The sequence below is a fragment of the Palaemon carinicauda genome, chromosome 35 (genome assembly GCF_036898095.1).
Source record: "Palaemon carinicauda isolate YSFRI2023 chromosome 35, ASM3689809v2, whole genome shotgun sequence".
NCBI classification, from domain to species: domain Eukaryota; kingdom Metazoa; phylum Arthropoda; class Malacostraca; order Decapoda; family Palaemonidae; genus Palaemon; species Palaemon carinicauda.
Window position 1 is genome coordinate 61,120,522 of NC_090759.1, and position 25,862 is coordinate 61,146,383.

Consider the following 25,862-nt stretch of genomic DNA (forward strand, 5'->3'; position numbering starts at 1 on the left):
TCGACAGTGACGATTTAACAGTAAGCGAGCAATACGCGATGTGGAGTGCTGAATGATCTCAAATGAACATGATAAAGCCATTGTGGAGGTCCTGTAGAGAGTAGGGTTCCGTTGCCATACATTTTTTTCTCTTACATGTTAGAATATCCTCTACTAAAGTTTGCTCTTGTATCCATGTTGCTCTTCTTCTGTCTCTTAGTGTTATTCCCATCGTTATTATATTCATCGTTCTTTGAGTTGTAACTACTATATGTTCCAAGGCTTTAGTAAGGTTCCAAGCTTTTGATACTCAAGTTGATACTTTTAGAACCATCTGATTAGATATTTTTCATTATAGGGAAAATTGCGTTTTACATTTCATAATCTTATTTTGTTTACCAAAAGGACTCCATCCCATGCTTACACTTCTCTTAATATTGGTCTCATATACTGGGGAAACACTTAAAATGTGGGTTAAGTAGCCTACGTATATTAATTAACAATCGCTAGAGGTTGGTCCATAACTTTTATTTGTTGTCTCTGCAAAATACATCGAAATTTGTTTTTTAATTTTACTCATAATCATTTCCAGTCCTACATTTCTGCTATCAAATCTATCTTTTTTTTTTTTTTTTTTTTTTTTTTGAGATTCTTCCCATGATTCATTAAACAGAACTATTCCATCTGCAAATCTTATGTCGTCAGGGTATTCCCCATTAATATAGATTCCTACATTTTCCCAGTCTTAAATTTTAAAAACGACTACTAGGCTCTAAGAGCAACATGAATGAGAGTAAACTATAGTAGAGGATATTCCAACATGTAAGATAACGGAATGGAAAAAGCATGCCATATAATGAGTGACAAATACTAGATGCACATTAAGAATGACAGGATGGGCCCTAGAGATAGCAAACAAAGCAGGGTTAGGAAGAGAAGACTATGGATGGACGAACTAAGAAACTTGCGCGTATAAAGTGGTTACGAAATATTATAAGCCAACACAAAAGGACATGAGTGGAAATTTATATTCTGCAGCTTTTAATCTTGTTGACAATGTAATTTAGACCTTCGTTACTGTATCTTGAACTACCATCGTTCACAAATAGCAGTTACTCAGCTGAACAAGAAACAGATTACTTTTCATTGAATTATCCCAAGTTGTTTTTATGGTTACGCACAGAAGTCTGGGTTATGAAGTTGTTTGGATGATTTAATTTAACAAAAAAGAGCTTAAGTTACTGTAATTGACTATATTTACGAAACTTTTGACTTAAAATATTTGCACTGGAGTACAACTCCTTTTATGGCCCATTCGACATAGTTTCGTATAAGGGAACTTGAGTGCTTGGAAATCTTTTTTTTTTTTTTTTTTTACCTTCAATTTCTTCCTGTTCCAGATCTCGTTATCCACTTGTCGGCATTTTTTTATTTTGTAGGATATAATTTCTTACTGATTCAATTATTGTCACACTTTCATCTTCTATAATCTATCATGACACCTTCTATGCGATGTGATTAACAGTCAGATTCTTTCATTTCATCGACCTAGTTTAATGTAACCAATGCTGCTTGATGAATATAAGTGTTTAATTGGATTGCAATTTTTAAAAATTGTTCAAGTGGTAGACTGATCCCCTTTGCCGCTAAGATTACGTGGTAGATAGTTCCATTGCTTGTAAGTGGGAGATAACAGGATAGTGGTGAGAAAGAAAACTATTTTCATAAATCGTTATGGGCTGTTAGATTAATGTTGTCTATTTTCTCATGAGGTTAATTTTAACAATAATACTTCATCATGCTGAAATGTGCCCCGATCTTTTACAAAGGACCGGAATCAAATTGCAAACCCAACATAAAGTGAAAGAAAGGGGATAAAAGCATTGTGGTCCTCCATCCCTTGTAGTGGTGTCTGATTTATTGTTTAGCTTATCCTCCTCTTATTCTATGTCTCCCTCTCTCTCTCTCTTCTCTCGCAGATCCGCGTGTGGCCAAGTCGAGCGCTCCTTGTATTGTGGGTAATTTGACGCCTTTGGTAGTTGAAGAAGGATCCGCTGCCAGGTTCACCGTAGCCGTCCACGGCCACCCAACTCCGACGCTCAGTTGGTTCCTCGACGGACGCAAGTTGGTTTCCACTCCAAGGATCAAGGTAGGTTTGAGCATCTCTCTCTCTCTCTCTCTCTCTCTCTCTCTCTCTCTCTCTCTCTCTCTCTCTCTCTCTCTCTTAGTATGGTAAGGAAATGTCAGTATTCATTGGAAGAAAAACGTAATTTATAAGTAGTGGCGAAAGTGCTGGATTGCAATGTATTCAACAAGTTTACATTTTCATTGGTCTAGTTAAGATTAGCAGTCTCTCTCTCTCTCTCTCTCTCTCTCTCTCTCTCTCCTCTCTCTCTCTCTCTCTCTCTCTCTCTCTCTCTCTCTCTGTATATGAAGGAAAGGTCAAAGTGTTCATATGAAGAAATGCTATCAATAATTATTAGCAAAAGTGCTTGGAATGTAATGTTCCGAAGTTCAGATTTAGCAAAAAAAACAAAAAATAGAAAATAAGTGATGACATTTTATTGGTTTCAGTGAGCATTGCAATACGTCTAGAATTCAATAAATAATTAATGTTGAGTGTAATGCTTTCGACGAGTTCAAATTAAGCAATAAAAAAACTATAAAGTTGGTGACATCCTATTAGTGATCAATACAAAACGTTCAGCAAATTTAGAATACAATAAATGGATATTGAAAATCCTTAGATAGGACATGACCGTACTCGTAATTTTTATATCAACGTAATAAGAATGAATGTCATAATAAAACTTACTTTTCAATATAAATGTTTATGTAGTTCATAATTAAAGAAGTATGTTAAAAAAGTTACTTTAGAAATACCTATGACAACCGAGGTGAGATTTACGAAAATAGATGAACAAACTGACGACCGATAAGAGCGCCTAGAAAACTCTTTAGATGATAGAGCCTGAATGAACACCAGATAATGAATGGTCAAGATAAGCCGTAAAGTACAAGACCTGAGTCATCTCCAGATTGGAGTTAGTAAACTCTTGAAATGTACCTTTTGATTAGTACATCTTGTATGTGTTAACAGGTAAATACCTATTCCAAAAACCGTAGATAATGAATGTGGTGCATAGTGTAATGAAAAATTCACAATAGTTAAGTTATTTGTGCAAAATTTTTTGTGATGTTTTAAACATCTCGCCTGTTTAACATTCACCAGAAGAAATTATATTCAATATGTTCGATACCGAAGGCCAGTTTCTTCGTTCCCGGCCATTTTGCATTTCTTCAAGTGTGCATCGCGTCAAGTTGCGATGCTTTTAGGCTTGGCTAAAAAAAAAAGTGCTCGTATATCCTTTTAAGGGTTTAAAGTGCTTGCTTGTTTGTTTGTGAGAAATTAAGCTCGCCAAGGTCTTTTTTTTCAGATGACCATTATGAAATGTCTAGTGCTTGTGCGCATACCAGTGAAATTGGTCGATAATTATGAATTATATTTTATAGTTTCAAATTTATAAAATAGAATATTATTGTTCCAGTTTTACATTTTAGTTTAATTCTTCTAGAAAATGTCGAATTGAAATCTTAATAAATTGCACCATAAACAAACACGTATTAAACAGTGTAATTATGCTAAAATATGCAATGCCGATAGAAGTTTAAACTAGTGGCCAGGCACGGAAAGAGTGGACCTGTATTATTATTATTATATTTTTTTTTTTTTGTGAAAGGTTTATTATTAATAATTTTCTGCGAACTGCTTATCCAGTTGCATGCATATACGTGTACACATAGCTCCACTTTTTTTTTTTTTTTTATTACGGAAGGGAAGTGGGGGAGTTGAAGGGATCTTGAAGCTAGGATGCAGAAGTGGGTTGGTCTTTCATAAGGAGTATCAGGTGGAGGTAAATAAAGAAACTTGAAGAGCTGCTTCAATAACATAGGAGAGATGTGGATACCGTATCGGGAGTTTCCTTTTCATGCTTTATTTGTTATTTTCATTCTCTTGTTTTGTTGTTCCCCCATTTATCAATATTTTCTCATAAGTCATGATTCTATTATACATTAGTCACGGTTCTCCTTTCTGTTGCTGATAATTAGTAGAGCTATTATTGTTATTTTTGCATTATGCATGTAAACAATAATTGTATAGTACGAGACAATCATATACATTTTAGAAGTACTTCTCCATGGAACACAAACTCTGAAACACTTCTTTATATACTGGATTATGCCATTTCACACAACGTCTGCAGATCGAATTTCTATTACGTTAATGAATACATGTTTTGTGGTTTATTACGTAAGAATGTCAGCTTCTTTGCTAGCGTATTGTATATGCTCCTCCGTATGCGTACTATAGTGGTCATAATATTTCTCAGGTAATTTTGAACGGCAGAAAAGTTAAGGCAACGTCGTATATATTTAGTATGTTTGTAAAAGATAGGCATTGTTATTGGATATTATCTATCTGTGAATTATATGGTGCAATAATTGAATTATATTTTTTATAATTCTATTTTTTCTCCTTAATTTATCATGAAATTTGTAATTTAAAGAATATTTTCTTTATTGCACAATACATATGTGTATATATATATATATATATATATATATATATATATATATATATATATATATATATATATATATATATATATATGAGAGAGAGAGAGAGAGAGAGAGAGAGAGAGAGAGAGAGAGAGAGAGAGAGAGAGAGAGAGAGAGAGAGAGAGAGAGAGTACACCATAGATAATGCCATGTAATAAATAACCTAAGTTCCTGTATTCTAATGCCTTAAATTTCTTAAAGGGTAATTCTTTCTTTTAACTTAATGATTTTTTTTAGTAAACACACTCACTTGGTTATCTCAAGCGGCACCTTGCACCTCAGAGGTAACAATGGTACTGACAAGCCCCCTCAGTTATTCTATGGTCTTGTACATTATTTCATTCTTTTAAATCCTGCAGGTGACAGTAGATGAAGACGCAGGACCTGACGAAGGACACCAGCATACCCTCAGCATCGTTCATGCCCTCTCGACTGACTCGGGTGTCCTTTCCGTTGTGGCCTCCAACTGTCTCGGCACCGACTCGGCCAACACTACACTCAAGGTGAGTCTTATAAAGAAACAAAGTTATTCTTATAGAGAAGAAACGGCCATAAAAACCAATAATGCTCTGAAAGTTCGTATGTACATGGATGTGGTAAACAATTACGAAATTATGTTCGTGTATGGTATCAAAATTACAGTCTCACGTACAAATGTGACGGAGAAAGGGGTTAATGGGGTTAATGTATCATCAAGATAATAGTGGCATGGGTGTCAAATACTTTTCATTTTTTTTTTTTTGGGGGGGGCTTCAAATACGTAATCAATACAAGCAGTCAATTAAAAAGATTGTTTAAAGATTTTAGAATTTTATTTATTCATTGCATTACCAAAGAGTCAAGTTTGATATCTTGCACTACATGAGACGCACTTTCTTTTATGGATTTAAAATTTTGAACGGCATGTTGTTTGGGCCTTGGGAACCTCGCTGGTATCATTCTTATTAAAGTAATTTATTTGAGTAACTGGTTATTATAAAGAATTAAAACTAAACCATTGAATATCATTTCTAGATTAAGAGTTTGTATGAAATTGAAAATTAAAATCCAAGCAAGACTTACTTTGAAAGGTAAGACAGTTAGGTTATGAGAAACCAAGGGAAGGGATGAAAATTATAAAGGTGAAAAGGAATGGTAATGGTCGTAGGGGCGCTATTTACTCAAGACATTAGTTACCGCCTGTAATTATCGAGTAAGGTACATTCAGATGGTACTCCCAACGTGAAAAATATGGGTCATGTCAAAAGGTCAAGTGAAACTCGCGTAATTGAATGACCCTTTTGATAAACTATCAGTAGCAGGTTTATTTTTCACATTCAAAACGTGAAATTCGGCTTCGGCTAAAACAAAAAAATAATCCGTAGTTATAATGACAGTTCACCTTGCCAAGTGACTTAATGACATGAAGTGGATATGGTTGGTATTTAGCCGCCTATAGAATGGATTTTTGGATTAATAGACAAGTTTATGTACATTTCTGTATCGGTACAACAAGTCGAAAAATTAAAATCCTCGTATTTAAAGGGAGACAACAGCATGAAACTATAATGCGTTGAAACTTTTAAAATGTATTGTAAGCTAGTACAGTGGTAACGTGTTCGCCTAGCATTTGCATGGCAGCGGATCAATCCCAGCCGGGGACCGTGAGTTGAAGCTGTTTACTGGGGAGGTCACTGCTGTGGTTGAAAACCACAGTGGGGGTTTTGGGATTGCCCGGCTGACGTCCTGGTGAGTATCTATTCTTATGAAACGAACAGAAACCAGACACCTTTACTTTTAACCTTTTACTGAACTTATTCATCTATAAGCAATACCTTCTAAGTGTAAAGGACGTGTGTTTACTAGGCCTGTAATTATGGAAGTCAGTAAGACAACTTATTTTTTTTTAAACTTATGACAGACTTTAGATGGTGACACTTTTTTTCTAAATGAAGAAAAATGAATAACTGTGAATACTTGAAAGGTGTTATTGACGTGACATAATTTGCCGAACAGCCATGCATATGAAATCCATTTCAGCAGATCTGTGAATTATCATTCGTCATTGGATTTATGTTGAAAAATACTGAATAGTTGTTGCTTGTCATGAAAAACATGGTGAATGGATAAGAGTAATGATGACAGTTCAGTTCAGTTGCATAATTAAATACCATTTAATATTATAATGCTGAAAAATTATCCCAAAGACAAAAATACAATTTATTGTAAATACTATATTAACATCTAATACATTCTATTTTTTTACGTCATCAATGTATTTAATGTATAAAATGTTCGGTTTCATTTTGATAAAGACCAATACTTGGTTATGACAGTTTTTATACTTTGAAATGAAGAAGTACCATGTTAAGTAAACCAACGAATAAACGTACATACAAGGGAGTTTTGTAAAAAGATGATGTACAAACACATTTTATCTTTATAGCCAAATGTAGACATATGAATGCAAACGAATGCAAGATGTTTTACCCTCAAGAATTCAACCATCCATTGTTACAGGAGTTCAGTAGAGCTGCGTTGTTTACGGTTCTCAAGTATGTCTACTTCACATTTGGCTATTCTTGGGTGTACTTTTCTAACGAGTCTTGTGGCACTCCGCATTTCTCCTCAACCACTCGCCCCCCTCCTTATCCCCCCCCCCTCCTTTTTACCGGATTATTATTATTGTTATGATTACTTCCTAAGCTACAACTCTAGTTGGAAAAGCAGGATGCTATAAGCCCAGGGGCTCCAACAAGGGGAAATAGCCCAGTGAGGAAAGGAAGCAAGGAAAAATAAAATATTTCAAGAATAACATTAAAATAAATGTCACATAAACTTTAAAAAATTGAAAAGAAACACCCATAAGCCACTTCTATTATTTCTTACCAGTGGCATTTCATTTTGCTTTCTTCCAACGTATTCTTTTATAAGTTATCACATAATGTAAGGTATTTGCGTTAACATAAGAGTATTATTCGAATGTTTGTCACCGTATGCCTTTACTTTGTGTATTTACCTGAAAATAAATGTCTTAGAAGTTGCAATCATATGAATGTTTTGAGTCGGTACTTGGGAAGAAGATTCTTGACCTTGAATTACGAAGATAAGCGTTCAGAGGTGCAGCGTCTCTGCGTGTTGACTTCGGTCACGGTTGAGATACTTTACCTAGACCGCGATTTCAGTTATGAACATATTCTGAGGCCGTAACCTAAGTGAGACGGGGATAGGGGGATAGAATACTCCAAACTCCCCCTTCCCCATTTAGATTTGACAAAAATGATAAATTGTCATGATTGTACAAAAATACATAACTGATATTGTACAATCTACGATAAGCTGCGATCAGAAATTCTTATCCATTTTGTAAATCATTAAGAAGAGAGTTACAATTACAGGTCAAATCTAATTTCGTATTTATACTCTCGGTCTCATATGTATTTCAGAAGTATTGAGCGAGTTAAAGCTATTAGCCGATGATATGCAACTTTGAATCTATATATATGACTGATGATATAACTTGAGATAAACTACGTTCAAAGTGTCGGGGAATAAATACCAGAACCAGTTCAAACTACATGCATCTTAAACCGAATTTAAGCTGAAATAAGTTTGGAAAATTAGTAAATTAGTAACATTCAAATTAATATTAATAATTTGGTCTCGATAACCAGTGGAGCTCGTGGCATTGGTGTTTATCGACTGTAATTTAGCTCGACACTCATCGTAAAAGCACATCTTTAAAAAAAAATGTAGGAATTTTCCGGCAAGAAACATGATCATTCTGTATTACTAGTGTAATTAACCATTGTAACTCGATTATAATTTACCAAACCAAGAACTCGGAAAGTTGCTCCCAAAATTGAAATTATCCTTGTACAGAAAGAGCCACATTGATGCCAATTAAAGCTAAAAAAAGATAAAAGTTTCCTAAGATGTGTGCAATGACTCGGCAAGTTATCAGAGATTTTCTACGAGTCATACAGCCAACAAATCGTGTCGATGTTAGGCTAGTCACTGATGGCTTCAAGTTATTGGAGCGGAGGAGCACCTTGCACCTTTACTGTGGGTTCTTGAGCTTCAAATGTGCTGCTTTTAAGTCTATACAATAAGCTCACTTTTAACATTAGACTAGTGATATAGTCAAAAGCTTTCTGTTTTTAGTGTTGAGATTGTGTAGATTTGACAATTAAAACGAATTGTGTAGTGATTATCCTAATACTTGGATGATGTACAAGGCAAACAAATCTCATGGATCCTGCTACGCGTCGGAACTTTACGGCGGAGTGGAACTGCTCTTGTCTTCAAAGTGAAAAGTGAATATTTATCAGCAATACGTAAATAAGTATTCTGGGAAATACAGATATGCTGTTCGGGGCCTTCGATTCAGATTTAGTTGAAAACTGATGACGAGTGGTTAAAGAAAACTAAAATATGTAACAGGCAGTAATTAGTAATTACAACATGTAAACCATATGATGGCCTTAAAATTAAATTGAGGTAGATTTCGATCCTCCTAGCTACGTGCAGTAGTAATTTTACATGATTCTCACTGACAACGGAGTTGGAAGGAGGTTATGTTTTACCCCTTGTTTGTGTAAGTGTTTGTATGTGAACAGCTTCCTGGCCACAATTTTAATCGTAGGGTAATGAAACTTGCAGGGATTAACTTATGTAAAAAGCTGGAATGATTAAATTTTGGGAGGTCAAGGTCAAAGGTCGAGCAAAATGTCCAATTCACGTAATCAGCCATAAGTTTGGACATCGTTGTCACACAGGCTTCAAAATTGGTTCATATGTGAGTGCAAGAAAATCCACGCCAATTAATAGATGTTAAGGTCGAATGTCAAGGTCAAGCAAAAGTTCAAATGCCGGTCATCAACCATACGATTATGATTTTAATCATAAAGTAATGAAACTTGCATGGATTATAAACGTATGTAAAGAGGTGGAAATTATTAAATTGTGTAAAGTCAAGGTCACGGACGAGTAAAACGTCCATATCACATAATCAGCCATAAGTTTGGACATCCTTGTCACAAAATTCAAACTTGGTTCATATTTGTGTATGATAATCCACACCAACGAGAAATAGGCTGCCGTGGTGGAGGTCTGCACTCTACTGAGTGACCCTCTAGTTAATCTGTGCAATGTAGCGTGATAGTGCTGTACAGCTAAGTTTAACGAACAAGATTAATATATCCTGTATTGATGGTAACTTCTAGGGATACTTTATTTATTTATTTCATGAAAATGTAACTGCAGTGCTGTAGTGTAATTCAACATTATATATAATAGTTTCAGCAATTATATAAGTATGTACATGTATGGAAAAGTGTATGGTAGAGTAATGATTAATAGGATTAAGGATAAAACAGAGAATGCAATCTTGGAAGTACAGGGTGGTTTTAGAAGAGGTAGGGGTTGTATGAATCAGATTTTTACAGTTAGGCAGATATGCGAGAAATATTTAGCAAAAGGTAAGGAGGTGTATGTTGCGTTTATGGATCTGGAGAAAGCATATGATAGAGTTGATAGGGAAGCAATGTGGAATGTGATGAGTTTATATGTAGTAGGTGGAAGGTTGTTGCAAGCAGTGAAAAGTTTCTACAAAGGTAGTAAAGCATGTGTTAGAATAGGAAATGAAGTGAGTGATTGGTTTCCGGTGAGAGTGGGGCTGAGACAGGGATGTGTGATGTCGCCGTGGTTGTTTAACTTGTATGTTGATGGAGTGGTGAGAGAGGTGAATGCTCGAGTGCTTGGACGAGGATTAAAACTGGTAGGTGAGAATGACTATGAATGGGAGGTAAATCAGTTGTTGTTTGCGAATGATACTGTACTGGTAGCAGACACAGAAGAGAAGCTTGACCGACTAGTGACAAAATTTGGAAGGGTGTGTGAGAGAAGGAAGTTGAGAGTTAATGTGGGTAAGTGTAAGGTTATGAGATGTACGAAAAGGGAAGGTGGTGCAAGGTTGAATGTCATGTTGAATGGAGAGTTACTTGAGGAGGTGGATCAGTATAAGTACTTGGGGTCTGTTGTTGCAGCAAATGGTGGAGTGGAAGCAGATGTACGTCAGAGAGTCAATGAAGGTTGCAAAGTGTTGGGGGCAGTTAAGGGAGTAGTAAAAAATAGAGGGTTGGGCATGAATGTAAAGAGAGTTCTATATGAGAAAGTGATTGTACCAACTGGATGTATGGATCGGAGTTGTGGGGAATGAAAGTGATGGAGAGACAGAAATTGAATGTGTTTGAGATGAAGTGTCTAAGGAGTATGGCTGGTGTATCTCGAGTAGATAGGGTTAGGAACGAAGTGGTGAGGGAGAGAACGGGTGTAAGAAATGAGTTAGCGGCTAGAGTGGATATGAATGTGTTGAGGTGGTTTGGCCATGTTGAGAGAATGGAAAATGGTTGTCTGCTAAAGAAGGTGATGAATGCAAGAGTTGATGGGAGAAGTACAAGAGGAAGGCCAAGGTTTGGGTGGATGGATGGTGTGAAGAAAGCTCTGGGTGATAGGAGGATAGATGTGAGAGAGGCAAGAGAGCATGCTAGAAATAGGAATGAATTAGCGAGCGATTGTGACGCAGTTCCGGTAGGCCCTGCTGCTTCCTCCGGTGCCTTAGATGACCGCGGAGGTAGCAGCAGTAGGGGATTCAGCATTATGAAGCTTCATCTGTGGTGGATGATGTGGGAGGTTGGGCTGTGGCACCCTAGCAGTACCAGCTGAACTCGGTTGAGTCCCTGGTTAGGCTGAAGGAACGTAGAGAGTAGAGGTCCCCTTTTTGTTTTGTTTCTTGTTGATGTCGGCTACCCCCCAAAATTGGGGGAAGTGCCTTTGGTATATGTATGATGTATGTACATACGGTATGTGCATTTATACACAAAATATATATATATAATAAATGATATATATATATATATATATATATATGTATATATATATGTATATATATGTATATATATATATGTATATATATGTATATATATATATATATATATATATATATATATATATATATATATATATATATATATATATATATATGTAATAGACAAAGTATATTCCCTTGAAAGTACAATCTTCCACAGGATTATATCATTAAGGCAAAAAGAGAATAAACAATAGTTAATCAAAGAAATATAAAAATATGATTCCATTATGTTGCCCATCGTGAAATGTGTAATTTGACCCAATGTTCCTCCCTACACAGGTCAACCTATACGCTCCCAACAGAGAGAACCGTTTCAAATCTTCGTCAGCTAACAGTTCAAGTGTCGGCGCTAATGTCCAGTCGAGACTATCTCCTCCAAGAACGTCAAACTCACCGGCGCCTAGGATCAAGCCAATGCTGAAGGAGGTGAGGATAGGATGAACAGGAAAAGTTATTCATGCTCAGTACAGTAGTTAGTGCACTCAGGCCTGATGACATATTTGAATATAACCATGTCTTTCGGGAGAATGTGTAGGCTACAGACGAGCAGTTGATAAGCTCGCTCTCTCTCTCTCTCTCTCTCTCTCTCTCTCTCTCTCTCTCTCTCTCTCTCTCTCTCTCTCTGTTCAAGTTGAGGTGCATAGCTATGTGCTTGAGAACCAAGAGTATACTGTACAATTGTTCCTCTGATAATGTAGTCCCCCGACATGAATATTTAGTGCCATCCCCAAATTGATATTCTCATCATGATAAACAAAGCTAGTACAGTATTTTTTATTCCAGCTGTGAACACTGATCTGAATATTAGCGGTGAATACTTTTATGACTTTAATGCAAAAAAAAAAAAAAAAAAAAAAAAAAAATACATTCTCAATTTTATTAATTATTAAATGTTTTTTATGCAATGTATCGAGTTAATATATTCAATATATTATCACCTAAGACAAAAATATCTTGCTTGCAGATCAGCAATATCGGTACTGGCAGCGTCGACTCAGCATACGGAACCTCAAGTCTTCGTGACTCCAGCGGCTGCAGTAGTTCCCTCTCGAACGTTAGTGAGCTTGAGTACGACTCCATCACCAAGGAACACCTTCAGGTAATTTTTATTTAAGGTTCACCGTACTTTTTTCTGTTTACTCTCTACTTTCAAAGTAATTTTATTCGTAAGTGTCTGTATGCCTGATAAACCAGGTGACTGACACGAAAAAAAAAAAAAAATAAACCTGGCTTTTCATAACTATGGATGCTGAAGTGAGAATGATGTGTAAATTGGAGACTCGAGTAGACCAATCAAGCATAAACGCTCGTTAGTAGTGATTGACTTAGTAACAAACTTCCTAACTACTCCTTTAAAAAAAGCTTCACAAAACAAAATATACATGCAGAATTAATGTGAATAGGGTAATACCAATATTACATATTTGCTCCATATGGGGCTTCATTGTTTTGTGGTCAGAATTGTTGATATTTGATGGGGAGTCTTTTAAGGCATCCTGTTGATTTTGAAGTACTGTATACGCAATGTAGTCAATCATAGTCAAATTAGGGTTTTCTCAGCTTCAAATCAATTACAAGATTGTTTTAATAATAAATTGACAGTTATGTATACTGCATATAAAAAAGCCACACAAACCCAAGGCCCTTGACTGGCGCAGAATCTGCCTTTTTTATGCCATATTACTTCAGCAAATTACCTCCATCACATACAAACAAGTGTAACACTCGCTTTAAGGTGGCCATTTGGCCTTTATATCCTCAAATCAAGCTTGAAATCAATAGATACTCATTTGTTATCCTGGTGTGTCTGGATTCCATCACAACTGAACTAGTATAACCCTCACATAAAGGTGGACACTTTTCTAATTTATATTAAGAGCTAGAAGTTGGTAGATATTTAGTTGTTTAATACTCACGGGTGCACAACTGGCTTTCCTTTCATAAAAAAGGTTGAAGTTTGTGTTGGGCTCACGCTCTCTCTCTTTCAATCACATCTAAAGTAGTGTAACGCTAACATAAGGGTGGACACTATCTCTTCTATCTAAGACAAGCTTAAAGTTGGCAGATATTAATCTCTCTCTCTATCACACCTGAACTAGCATAACTCTTACCTATAGGTGAACACCTGACTTTTCTATTTTAAAGACAAGCCTGAAGTTGGCACAAAGGCATTTGTAATGCTGGTCTCTCTCTCTCTCTCCCCCTTGACAAACTTTTCTACCTTGAAAACTATCTTGCAGTTTCTAAATATTCAATTACATTAGCCCCTCTCTCTCTTCTTTTTTTTTTTTGTCATATCTGAACTAGTGTAATCTTTATATAGGGAAGGACACCTAGCTGTTTTATCTTGAACACAAGCTTGAAGTTGGTAGGTATTCATTCATGTAACACTCTCTCTCTCTGAATAGCACATCAAACTAGCATATCCCTCATAGCAAGCTTGAAGCTGGTAGAGGTTAAACCCTCATAGAAAGCTTGAAGCTGGTAGAGGTTAAACCCTCATAGAAGGCTTGAAGCTGGTAGAGGTTAAACCCTCATAGAAAGCTTGGAGCTGGTAGAGGATAAACCCTCATAGAAAGCTTGAAGTTGGTAAATGTTAATTTGTTATGCAGTATACTTCCGTCTCGCTCTCTCATCTCATCTACACTAATGTAGCCCTTACATCAAAGTGAAGAACTAGTTTCTATATTTTAAAGGAAAGCTTGAAGCAGGTAGAAATTAATTTGTTATGCTAGTGTGTGTGTCTCTCTGAACTAGTGTAACCTGTGTATCAATATTGACAACTGGCATTTTTGTTTTAGGCATTTTTAAACCGGTAAATATTCATTTTTTGGATTCTGTGTGTGTGTGTGTGTCTCTCTCTCTCTCTCTCTCTCTCTCTCTCTCTCTCTCTCTCTCTCTCTCTCTCTCTCTCTCTCTCTCTCTCTCTCTCTCTCTCTCTCTCAAAGCTAAACTAGTGTGACCTTCGCATAAAGGTTGGTACATGGCTTTTCTATCTTAGACAAGCTTAAGTTGGTAGAAATTAATTTGCTATTGTTCTCTCTTTCTGAACTCGTGCAATCCTCGTGTAAGGTTGAACACCTAATCTTTTTTATCTTAATGACAAGCTTGAAAATGGTAGATATTAATTTATGGTGGTCTCTCACAAACTTTCCCAACTAGGGTAACATTTGAATCAAGATTGACACTTAAAAAAACTATTTCATTCGCTAGGCTGGGTTCTGCCCCTCCCCCCCTCCTCTCTCTTTTCATCACAACGGAATTAGTGTAATCCTCATGTAAGGGTGGACACCTTGTTTTACTATCTGAAAGACAAGTTTTAAGTTGGTATATAGGCTACTGCATTCATTTATTGTGCTGCTCTCTCTCTCTCTCTCTCTCTCTCTCTCTCTCTCTCTCTCTCTCTCTCTCTCTCTCTCTCTCTCTCTCTCTCTCTCCCCATCCTTGTTCCACCAGAATAAAGGTGATCCCCCTGTATTTTCTACCTTAAAGACCAGCTTGAAGTTTGTAGTTATTCATTTTGCTTGTGCTGCTCTTTCTTTACCCCTCTGTCTACCATTGCATCTGAATTTGTGTAACCCTAGCACCAAGGTGGACTCCTGCTTACGTATCTAAAGGACAAGGTAGATATATTTTTTCAAGACGAACTATCTTTTATTTTCTTCCTACACATTGAACTAGTATAATTCTCAAATAAAAATGGTACCTGAATTTTTCTATCTAAAAGAAAAGTTTGAGGTTGAATGGTTTCTTTCGTTGGCCTCTCATAGCATCTGAGCTAGTGCAGCCCCCAAGTGAATGTGGACACCTGACTTTTGTGCTTGGTTTACTAGCTATGCTACAACCCAAGTTGGAAAAGCAGGATGCTATAAATCAGAGCCCCCAACAGGAAAAAAAATAGCTAAGTAAAGGAAATAAACTACAAGAGAAATAATGAACATTTGAGTGTTCGTTTCGCTTTGTATCTCCCTCTCGGTACCATTGCCGAATTGTATGGAAAGTTCTCAGTCATTAGTCTTAATGTTCCAATAATATTGTGTATAGATTTATGATGCTTTAAATTACTTAAGCCAGTAAGTTGATAATGATATCCTATTTGGCAGTAAAAGAAGTTTGTATATTTGCTAATTCGGTATAAAACGTCAATCAAATCGTTACAGTGATGTACTGAATATCAGTCCTCTTATAGACAGCGACTTTTCATGTTTGTATTTGATGTATGCAACAACACTGCAATACAGTACAATAATGGGTATGCATTTCATTTTGAAGTACCTCTTGTCAAAGATAATACAAAGCTCTACAAAATATAGTACATACTTTTACCAAGATAAAATAACATATTGACTATTTTTTGTTCTTTTTTTCTCTAGCACGAAATGTCTCAAAAACACATCCAAACAGTTGAGAGCCATAAAGAGGAGGAGGAGGAGGAGGAAGAGGCTGAACAAGATCTGGACGATGAAGATGAAGAACTAGCGGTAGGATGCGAGGCAGATTCGGATGAAGTCGGTGCAGAAATAATCACAGGACCAGTAGATCTTACAGTTCTCAAGGGTCAGTCTGCAACTTTAACTTCCACTTTCACAGGAAAGCCAGAGCCTTTGGTCTCCTGGCTTAAAAAGGTAAGCACTCAATTGAAAAGCTTGTGGAACAGGAAAATTTTTTAAAAATCTTATTTAGCCTTGAAATATTTTTTATAAAGGATGTTTTACCAGACTGCAAAGCAATAAATCTTGCCTCCAAAAATCTCAAATATATTTCGAAAATTTTATAGAATACTTAAAATGTAAGATAAGAAGTACTATATACACAAACATTTGCACTGGATATAGGAAATTAGTCATGTAATTTCACCTTCTTTATACAAGTGTCTATTATATGTTATAAACCTTAAAAGTTTCTTATATGCAAGAATATGAAATCACATACTGTATGCTTTTATTTTTCTATTATCAGGAACAAGAAATTTGTGATGGTGGTCGATACAGTGTCAAGACTGAGAATGGCACCACAACCCTCACCATACATGACATTGTGCAAGAGGATTGTGACAAATACACTGTAGTTGTTAGAAATAGCCTGGGTGCTCATGCAGCCTTTGCATCCTTAGCTGTTGGAAGTAAGTTGTGAAAACTGTACTGGCTTCGACAACTTTGCATCTAATGAATGATTTTCCATAGTATTTTATAGTTTATCATATCAAATTTAAAGATATTAGGAGATGGTTTCTTACACTGAAGGCTCCATTATATATCTGTGGTAAACATATACTTGAATTTTCAAGCAACTCAAAAAGTTTGGTTAGGTGTCTACTTATACAGTACTGCATAATGTACTTAGAAAAAAAAAATCCACAAAGAATAGTGCTGGTAATACACTGTAAACATTAGTGTGATAATTGGTGTGAAAATGTTTCAGTATTTTCTCTTTATTTAAAGGTGCCCCTGAGCCACCGGCAGATAAACCTAACCATAGTGAAGTTACTGCTGATTCTGTCACTCTCTCCTGGTATGGTCCTACTTATGATGGTGGATCAGTGGTTACAGGATATATCGTTGAAGCGCACAAAATTGGCAATGGAGACTGGTTCAAACTAATATCTGGGTAAGTTCGAAAGTTACAATATTCATATGTTTATCATGTCTTGTAGCTTGCTCTTTCAACTGTTTAAAATATGTAAAATTCATGCCTTTACAAATTAATTCCTAATGACATGCTATAAGTCTGTAATTTGGCACTGAAAATACAAGGCACATTCCTAAACACTTCTTATCAATGTAAATCTTTATGTATCTTAACTTTCTTATTCTAGGTGTCACTCTACTTCCTATATTGCTCAAGGTTTAGACACAAACTGCCAGTATGAATTCAGAGTGCGAGCACAGAACATCCATGGTGTTTCAGAACCATCTAAACCCTCCATTCCAGTCACTACTTCAGCACCTCCTGACAAAGATGACGAACCTGAACCAGAAGGTACTGTTGCCTGATAAAAATGAGTAGTAGGATTAATGTAGATTTAGATCCTTTAATCTGAAATAAATGTATCTTACAATTGAAGGATGTCTAACTACAGTATTTAATTGTTTTCCTACTAAAAAACAAAATACTGGTCAGTGTTTCTTTGCCGTTACTTTAGGTTTGAAATGAGAATTAAATATATTCTTCTCTTTTATTTTTATGATTTAACTGATCACGTTATTTTGCTGCAGATCATGAGACTGCATTTGCTCCCCTTAACGTGGAGATAGAACCTGGAACCGACTTCGACAAACAGTACAAAATACATGAAGAAGTAGGTAAAGGAAGATTTGGAATAGTTTACAGGGTGACAAATAAAGAATCTGGAACAAGGAGAGCAGCTAAAATCGTCAAATGCATTAAAGCCGCTGACAAGGAGAAGGTAAGAATTGTTCAAGTATTGCTCTAGCAAAGAGTACCATAGGTACAGCATAGTACATAAAAGTTTAAATTTACCTTTAAATAATTTAAAGAAATTAGTAATGGAATTTAAGTTTGGCAAATTTACTTTTCTACTCACAGTAGTCGATAAGTATGGGAGATCATAGGACAATTTTGTTTTTAAACTATGAAAACAGTTTCCTTGAAAAATTGACTTACATTTAAGTCTGCAAAAATCTGTACAAGCATTTACTTTCTTTTACAGGTTAGGGAAGAAATTTCCATAATGAATGCTTTAAGACATCCAAAGCTACTACAACTTGGAGCTGCCTATGAAAGACCGAGGGAAATAATTATGGTCATGGAATAGTAAGTAGACAGACTGCACTCTTTTAATCTATTTTACTTAATGTTGAGAGCCATTATCTGTATTGCAATGAAGAAACAGGACTTTGGTTAGTGTAAAGTGAAATATGAATTTTCAGGTTCTGATGGTTGTGTAACATACCTTTAGTTTTAGAATCTCTTTGAGTGTTTTCTTATCATTACAATATGTGTAGGTTCATGGAGTAGCAAAGTTTGTTTGAATACATAAGTCTTGTTACTTTGGTACAAGTTCTATCATTAGTTACTTGTCCATATTTATTGATATTACATTTTTTACAGCATATCCGGTGGAGAGTTGTTTGAAAGAGTAGTGGCTGACGACTTTGCCCTGACAGAGAGAGACTGCATCCTGTTTGTCAGGCAGATCTGTGAGGGAGTTTCATACATGCATAAGAGTCATATTGTACATCTCGATTTGAAGGCAAGTATAAGGTGTATTATTACTCTACAGGCTAGTGATATTTTCCACTGCAGTTCCAAGGAAGTTAAAATCCTTCAGTACAATACTATATGGAAATCATTCATTCTCATTCCTATGGACTGGTATATTTAAATTGCACTGGACTTGCTTCACAATTTTGGATAAAAACAGTTTGCTTTATTTTATATTATTGGGGATATGGTATTGCTTTATACTGTACTTATATTATTACTTCATATCTTAACACTTACTACTTCATTTCACCAGATAAATTAAAAATTACTTTTTACTGGAAATGAGAATTGTAATACTGTAATTATTTTCTTAATAGCCCGAGAACATCCTATGTGTGCGGAAAACATCCCATCAGATAAAACTAATTGACTTTGGACTAGCACGGAGATTCAACCCTGATGACCCTTGCAGAGTTCTCTTTGGTACACCGGAATTCATTGCCCCAGAAATTATCAACTATGAGTTAATAGGTTTCCAGTCAGATATGTGGTCTGTTGGTGTTATTTGCTATGTGTTGTAAGTATGGAGTTATTCAATTTGTTCTTCTTTTATGACAATGTTTGGTATTGAGGATTCTTAAATTTGTGTACATCCTTTATTTTTAATTTTATTGAAAGAAAATTATAAAACTACAAATGTTATTGTTGATGCATGCATATTTTAGGTTGTCTGGACTTTCTCCATTCATGGGGGATAATGATGCCGAAACCTTTGCTAACATCACCCGCGCAGAATTTGACTTTGATGATGATGCCTTCACAGCCATTACTGAAAATGCCAAAGATTTTATCAGATCCTTACTGATAAAGAGGAAAGAGTGAGTAATTTGTTATGTTTTATTAAGGGATGTAAGGAATCATAAGTCTGTCGATTTTAAAGTTACATGGCCAAGTAGTGTGCTTTTTATGCTTCATAGTAGAGCTGTAATTTTTACTTAGTCTTTTATCGCTAGACTTGTGATCGCACAACTACAGTATAGTATTCACTTTTAATGCAAATAAAAAATTCAAGAAAGAAATTAGTCTTCATGATGTTTCCAGTCGATATATCTAAAAGATTTGTTTCATTAAAACTGAAATAGTAACTAGTTAATGGATTAAGATGGTTTTCACAAATTTAAGAGTTGTATAAGCCTTTGCTATTATAAGGACCATAAAGTTAAGTAGTAGTATTGCCAACTTATTCAATAAAATTAAAATTTTTTAAGCATTGAGCTTTAAACTTTACACTTTTACAGAAAACGGTTGACTGCTGAACAATGCTTTGACCACCCATGGTTGGCACAAACAGAAGAGGACATGAATAAAGTTGTCTTATCTACTGACAAACTAAAGAAATTCATTATTAGAAGGAAGTGGCAGGTATGCTCATGCATGAAGTGTGATTTTTTTTTTTTATCCTTGACATTTTATAGCTTTTAATTAAATAAATTAGATTATTTTAGGATATCTTTAATGATGTAACTGTCCAAATACGTAGGATTCATTAGTTGGTAATAAATAAACAGGTTTTCTCAAGTGTGAAAAAGGATTTATAGAAAATAGGTTTCAGTAACAGGGAATAAAAATACTTTTAGCAGGATACAAAATAGATTTCTACCATAAATTTAAAGCAACATCAAGAATATCCTGCTGGTGTGTAGCAATGTTTTTAGATGACTGCTTATTTTCCTAATAGAACTTCCAACCCCAAATGAAGGAAAAATGCTGAATGAAATCCAGGAACAATGGTAATTTGAAGTTGCCGTAGAAATAAAATGTCAAGTGGATGTTTTTGGGAGATCTCTGAGGGAGGTATCTCTTTCTTGGAAACATTAGTGAACCTTTCATATTCTAGGCTAAATTTCGAATGATTTAGATTTCTAAGAATAAGATCCCTTTATATTGCATTTTCTAATTTGGCATTTAAAATCAGGTCTTTCATCCGGACAATCTAGGATCTCCTGGTTTGGGCTTGGAGAGGCTCGGTCAGTTTTGTTACTTTCTGCAGCTCCCAGCTCCCTTAGTTCTCTTGACGGTCTTACGTTGGAGGGACTTTAGGTTATAATGTATTTGCAACAGGTACTGCTGTACAACAATTAGGCACCTCTATCTGTCCGTTGAATGGCTTTGCCCATCAGATGGAATGGTTAGAGGAAACATTTCTTTATAGAAGTTAACTTCATAATGGGCAGGATCCCCTTTTCCTGAGTCAATGGTTGTCTAAAGATCTTTATATGGGAATAACTTTTTGGGCTAATTCTCTTTTTGTCAGGAAGTCCATCATCAGTTCACCGCCCAAATCAGCCAATTTTTAACTACAGTAAGCTATGATCTGAACTCTAAACTGTAGGAATTTGATCACTAAAGAATTCTGTGAAGCCCTCAAACTTCATAGGATATACTCTCAAAAAGGGGCTACACTTCCCAAGGTAAAATTACTTTTAACCAATACCTCTCCATTAGCTAAATATGCTAATGTCTTTTTGGCAAAAAAGTGTGTTTAATGGCCAGGCACTATCACTCTTACCACTGAAGCATCAAGCAAACTGTAGTCGAGAAAAAACCTCCAGCGTCGTGATATTGCATCCGTTAAGGTATTGAGAGCAGCCTTTATCGGGCATCAGAACCTCCTCCTTAGGCATTAGCTTGGGACATGCCCTGAGAGATGGAGCTGTGAATCTCTACCTTAAGTCGGTAAATGTCGCCAGGTTTTTAAAGTTGTGTTTTTACGTATTTACGCCGAAAACATTTGTCTTGTGCCATACTGCACATCCATACATACAACAGTATACTAGTTTACAGTATAGATTACTGGTATCTACTAACCCACATTGCATTGTTGAGATGAAGAATATGTTATATGACTTTTTATTACATATTTCTTCTGTACACAATGAAAAAAAATTTCAATACGTACTGCCTTTATGGTTAATGTTAGTCAATCAAATAATGATGCGGTCCTCATTTTCAGTAACTAAATATTTTATGAGTGATTTTCAATTATGTACCTTCAGTACCAAGATGTTTTTCTTTATTCAACAGATAAGCAATTTACTGTTTACAGAATTAATGAGTTTTCATTATAACCCATTTTTTTTATTTGATGGTATGAGAGCCTTTTTTTTTTTCTTTTTGCTGTTAATCAAATAGCAACTACTTGAATCCTACATTCTCCAAAGTCGTGTACAGCTATGTAGTCAGAAGTCTTTCAAGTGTATTTTTCTACCACAGACACAGTAAACTCTCCTTTCATGGTTTGTTTCAGTCTACTATAATTATAATCAATAACTTGTCAAGGGCAGCTACTTCAGTGTTGATTGTGAGATGTATATTATCTTATTGCAAGAGTTAATAAACTATGATGAAAATTTCTAGTAAGAGGCTTGATATGCTGTTGAGTTTAAGGATATCAATCCTTTATATCTGTTGAATTTGTTGTCGTCGCAGGTGTAGGATCTGACTTCTGTAATTGCAAATGCTCTGTTTGGTCTCCCACGTTTTCTCTGGCTGGAGTAGTCTCGGCTTGTAGATACTTATTTATCCTGAAAAAAATATTAAGTTATAAGATTTTTTGTTGTCCAGGATGCTATAACAAATTCTTTTACTACCTTTAGGCATTATCACTGACATTTGTCGATTCACATGGGAAATATTTTGGATGAAAGCTTTTTTAATGAAATACCAATTAATATAGTAATTGGTCTTTTTCAATATTAAACTTACCCGATAATCATGTAGCTGTCAACTCCGTTGCCCGACAGAATTCTATGGAGGGATACGCCAGCTATCACAATACTAGAAGGGGGTGTATTTACCAGCGCCACCTGTGGCCAGGTACTCAAGTACTTCTTGTTGACACCTCCTCAATTATTCCTCTGTCGTGCTTCCGGCAAGACGTTCTGGGATACGCTTATGTTCTTGGAGTATTTTCACGACTTTGGTGAAGTATTTCTCTTTGTTTTCGGCTGTCGCTTTACTGGAAAACTTCTATATTAGCTTAGTTAGCTTTTGGAATTAATTTGATTAATTTTGGTGACGAGAGAGTATGAACTCTCGTTCACCTTTCAATGGCCGACCCTTCCCTTAGACGGAAGTGTTGGTGTCTAAGAGAGTATAGACTCTCTTTCTTAATTTTGCTTAACAAAAGTCTTAGATTTATTTTATATCTCTCCGCCTCTTATAGGCCTCTTCGATTAACTTCCTTTTATTATAAACTCATTAAAATTAATTTTTATATTTGTTTATATTCGACCTTCCTAATAGTAGGCGGTCTTTTACCGAAGTTAATAAACTTTGAGCCCGTCATTTCGGTTTTACCTGTTAACATATTATGCTATTTCCGCCACAGAGTTTGAAAGATTTTCTTTGACAGTCTCGTACTGTTTTCAAAGCTGAACTAACGTTTTGTTTTGTCTCTGCAGTTGTTGACGTTCAGAACGTTCAACTTGCACTCTATCGTTACGATAGAGAAAGAATGTTCACGGTTTCACGTTGCAGTAAGAGTAACCGTGTCTAGCGTTTTGTTCATTCTTTCTTAACTTAATGGTTTTGATCCTAATAAAGGAACTTTTCAGTTTTTTTCCTTTAACAATAATATGTTTTAACGATATATATGATTGGGCTCTTCGCTCAGGTTCTAAGTCAAGAGAGAGAGAGAGAGAGAGAGAGATAGAGACGGAGGGAGAAAGAGGATAAACGTTTCATTCAAGCCTGCCAGGCGTACGAGTAACGTCGTTATCGTTTTTTGTTTGCTCTTCTCCCTAGTCTCTTTAGGGGAAGAAACTAAACGTTTCTAGAGTGATCTAGTGTTTAGTCTCTTTCCAACCACTGATTTATCTTTCATTAGATTTTTCTGTTACATTGTAATTCTGTTTTCGCAATTACTAACTTTGAGAAAGGATAGAATTGCGTATTTCAGGTACAAACCACTTAAAGTTTCGAGTTCAGTGAAATAAGTGCAAACAGAAATCAAAGTGATAAGTGATTAGTGCGTGAGGGTACTTTTGTGCGCGCCAGTCGTCCTCCCAGTCCGGGACCTCTTGCAAGCTCCCAAGCCCAGGGGAGAAGCAATGTCGAAGGGCATAAGGGTTCAGCAGGCCTTGATCGGCGCACAGAAGTATTCTCGGTGGTTGTGGGCGTGTCTTACCGAGACCGTCACTCCCACCCGCAGACGATTGAGCCCTTATTTTGCTCGTCTGCAGAAGAGATTAGGGGAGAAAATAAAGGCAGAGTAACGCTGGTCTCAGGTCTCAAGACTTCTTAAACGTTAAGTCCAGACCTATGCCAGACGTACGAAGTTAAAGTTCACAACCCGAATGCAGTCATTGGGTTAGCTCTGACTCTCCTCTGTCATCAGTTGATTACACTCCGACTAAGAGGAGTAAGGTTCTGCCACAACAGATCTCTGCTGTTAAGGCTTTACCTCAGCAGAACTTAGTGTCTGCCGACCCCAAGTTAACTCTACTGCAGTCCATACAGTCACAACTTTCGGTCTTGATGCGTGAGTGTCGGGCTGAGAGTGTTGCACCGCCTGCACTCCCTCCACCTGTTCTCGCTGCACCTGTGCTCGCCCAGCCTGCACCTGCTCCGCCTGTGCTCGCCCAGCCTGCACCTGCTCCGCCTGGTCGCAGCACCATCTGCCAGGCGTACGATGTTGTGAACTCTACTACAGTCCATGCAAGCACAGCTTTCGGACTTGATGAGTGAGTGTCGGGCTGAGAGTGTTGCTCCTCAGCCTCCGCCTACACTCCCTCCTCCTACACTCGCTCCGCCTGATCACAGTACCATCTGCCAGGCGTACGATGTTGTGGACTCTACTACAGTCCATGCAAGCACAGCTTTCGGACTTGATGTGTGAGTGTCGGGCTGAGAGTGTTGCTCCTCCGCCTCCGCCTACACTCCCTCCTCCTACACTCGCTCCGCCTGATCACAGTACCATCTGCCAGGCGTATGATGTTGTGGACTCTACTACAGTCCATGCAAGCACAGCTTTCGGACTTGATGAGTGAGTGTCGGGCTGAGAGTGTTGCACCTCCTGCACTCCCTCCACCTGTTCTCGCTGCACCTGTGCTCGCCCAGCCTGCACCTGCTCCGCCTGTGCTCGCCCAGCCTGCACCTGCTCCGCCTGGTCGCAGCTCCATCTGCCAGGCGTACGATGTTGAACCACTTTCGGAGTTTGCTGTTCACAGTGTTGTTCAGCCTCAGCCTTCTTTAAGGCAACCCTTGCTTTGGGATCAGGAGAGTTACACTCTTCCTCCTCCTCCCCTTGCTGCTCCACCAGTGGTGCAACTCTCGGTTGGGGTACAACAACCTCTCCCCTCCGTGAGTCTGTCTGCTCAACCAGCGCTGCACCGAGTTCAACCCTCATCTAGGCAAGCTCATCTACACCATGCACTTGCGCCTCAGGAGCCTCAGCTTGCTAGAACTTTACCTTGTTCTGCGCAGCCTCAACCTTCTCATGCTCCACTCATCTCTCAGGAACAGGAACGGACTACTCCGCCTCCGTCCTCCGCTCAGCTGGTGCAATCCTTGGGTGCAACTCTTGCTAGGAGTCAACCTCCTTCACCCTTGCACCTGCCTTCTGCTCCGTCTGTTGTTCAGCCTATGCAGTCTGAACCTCAGGTTTTCCCTCAAGTTGAGGAAACCTCTGTTGTTGTTCCAGCTCGTTCTGACTCTGCTGTTCAGCATACCATGGTTTAAACCCCATGCAAGCATGCATAAAGCACTCTAGCACTGGTCATGGAATTTCTGAGAAATGTTAAACGCCATGCAGCATGCTCTGCATACAGCATGCTCTGCATACAGCATGCTCTGCATTCAGCATGCTCTGCATACAACATGCTCTACATACAGCATGCTCTGCATACAGCATACTCTGCATACAGCATGCTCTGCATACCTTACCGCATGCTTCTCAACACATCTTGGGTTGTTGCCAACTCACTAGACTGTCAAGCAGTTTCATAACGTTGCCTTCTAGTCTGCTGCTTTGCACCAGTGAACCCTCACTCAGAGAACTTAGCTTTTCTAGGATAAGGTCCCTGTAGATGAGAAAGTTCTTTTCTCCCTCCTTCTGATATTCCCTTGAGGACTCTGTCATTTGGAGGGAGCCTTTAGCTGCATAACCTCTTATGGACTTTTATTT

The 25,862-nt window shown here is 37.1% G+C and overlaps 2 protein-coding genes across 2 annotated transcripts in view; one reads left to right on the top strand and one right to left on the bottom strand.

The window, feature by feature from the left end:
- Positions 1 to 25,862, top strand: part of LOC137627787 (titin homolog) — a 617,410-nt gene that overhangs the window by 579,726 nt on the left and 11,822 nt on the right. Inside the window, 14 exon segments of the mRNA XM_068359142.1 lie at positions 1,959 to 2,128; positions 4,959 to 5,102; positions 11,789 to 11,935; positions 12,474 to 12,608; positions 15,883 to 16,134; positions 16,469 to 16,631; positions 16,951 to 17,116; positions 17,325 to 17,488; positions 17,725 to 17,915; positions 18,180 to 18,283; positions 18,581 to 18,722; positions 19,054 to 19,253; positions 19,402 to 19,554; positions 19,975 to 20,098. Coding sequence (XP_068215243.1) covers positions 1,959 to 2,128; positions 4,959 to 5,102; positions 11,789 to 11,935; positions 12,474 to 12,608; positions 15,883 to 16,134; positions 16,469 to 16,631; positions 16,951 to 17,116; positions 17,325 to 17,488; positions 17,725 to 17,915; positions 18,180 to 18,283; positions 18,581 to 18,722; positions 19,054 to 19,253; positions 19,402 to 19,554; positions 19,975 to 20,098 — 2,255 coding nt within the window.
- LOC137627789 (sialin-like) overlaps positions 20,107 to 25,862 on the bottom strand; it is a 91,284-nt gene continuing 85,528 nt past the window's right edge. Inside the window, exon 14 of the mRNA XM_068359144.1 lies at positions 20,107 to 22,260. The gene's annotated coding sequence lies outside the window, so the exon portion shown is untranslated. The remainder of the gene's footprint in view (positions 22,261 to 25,862) is intronic.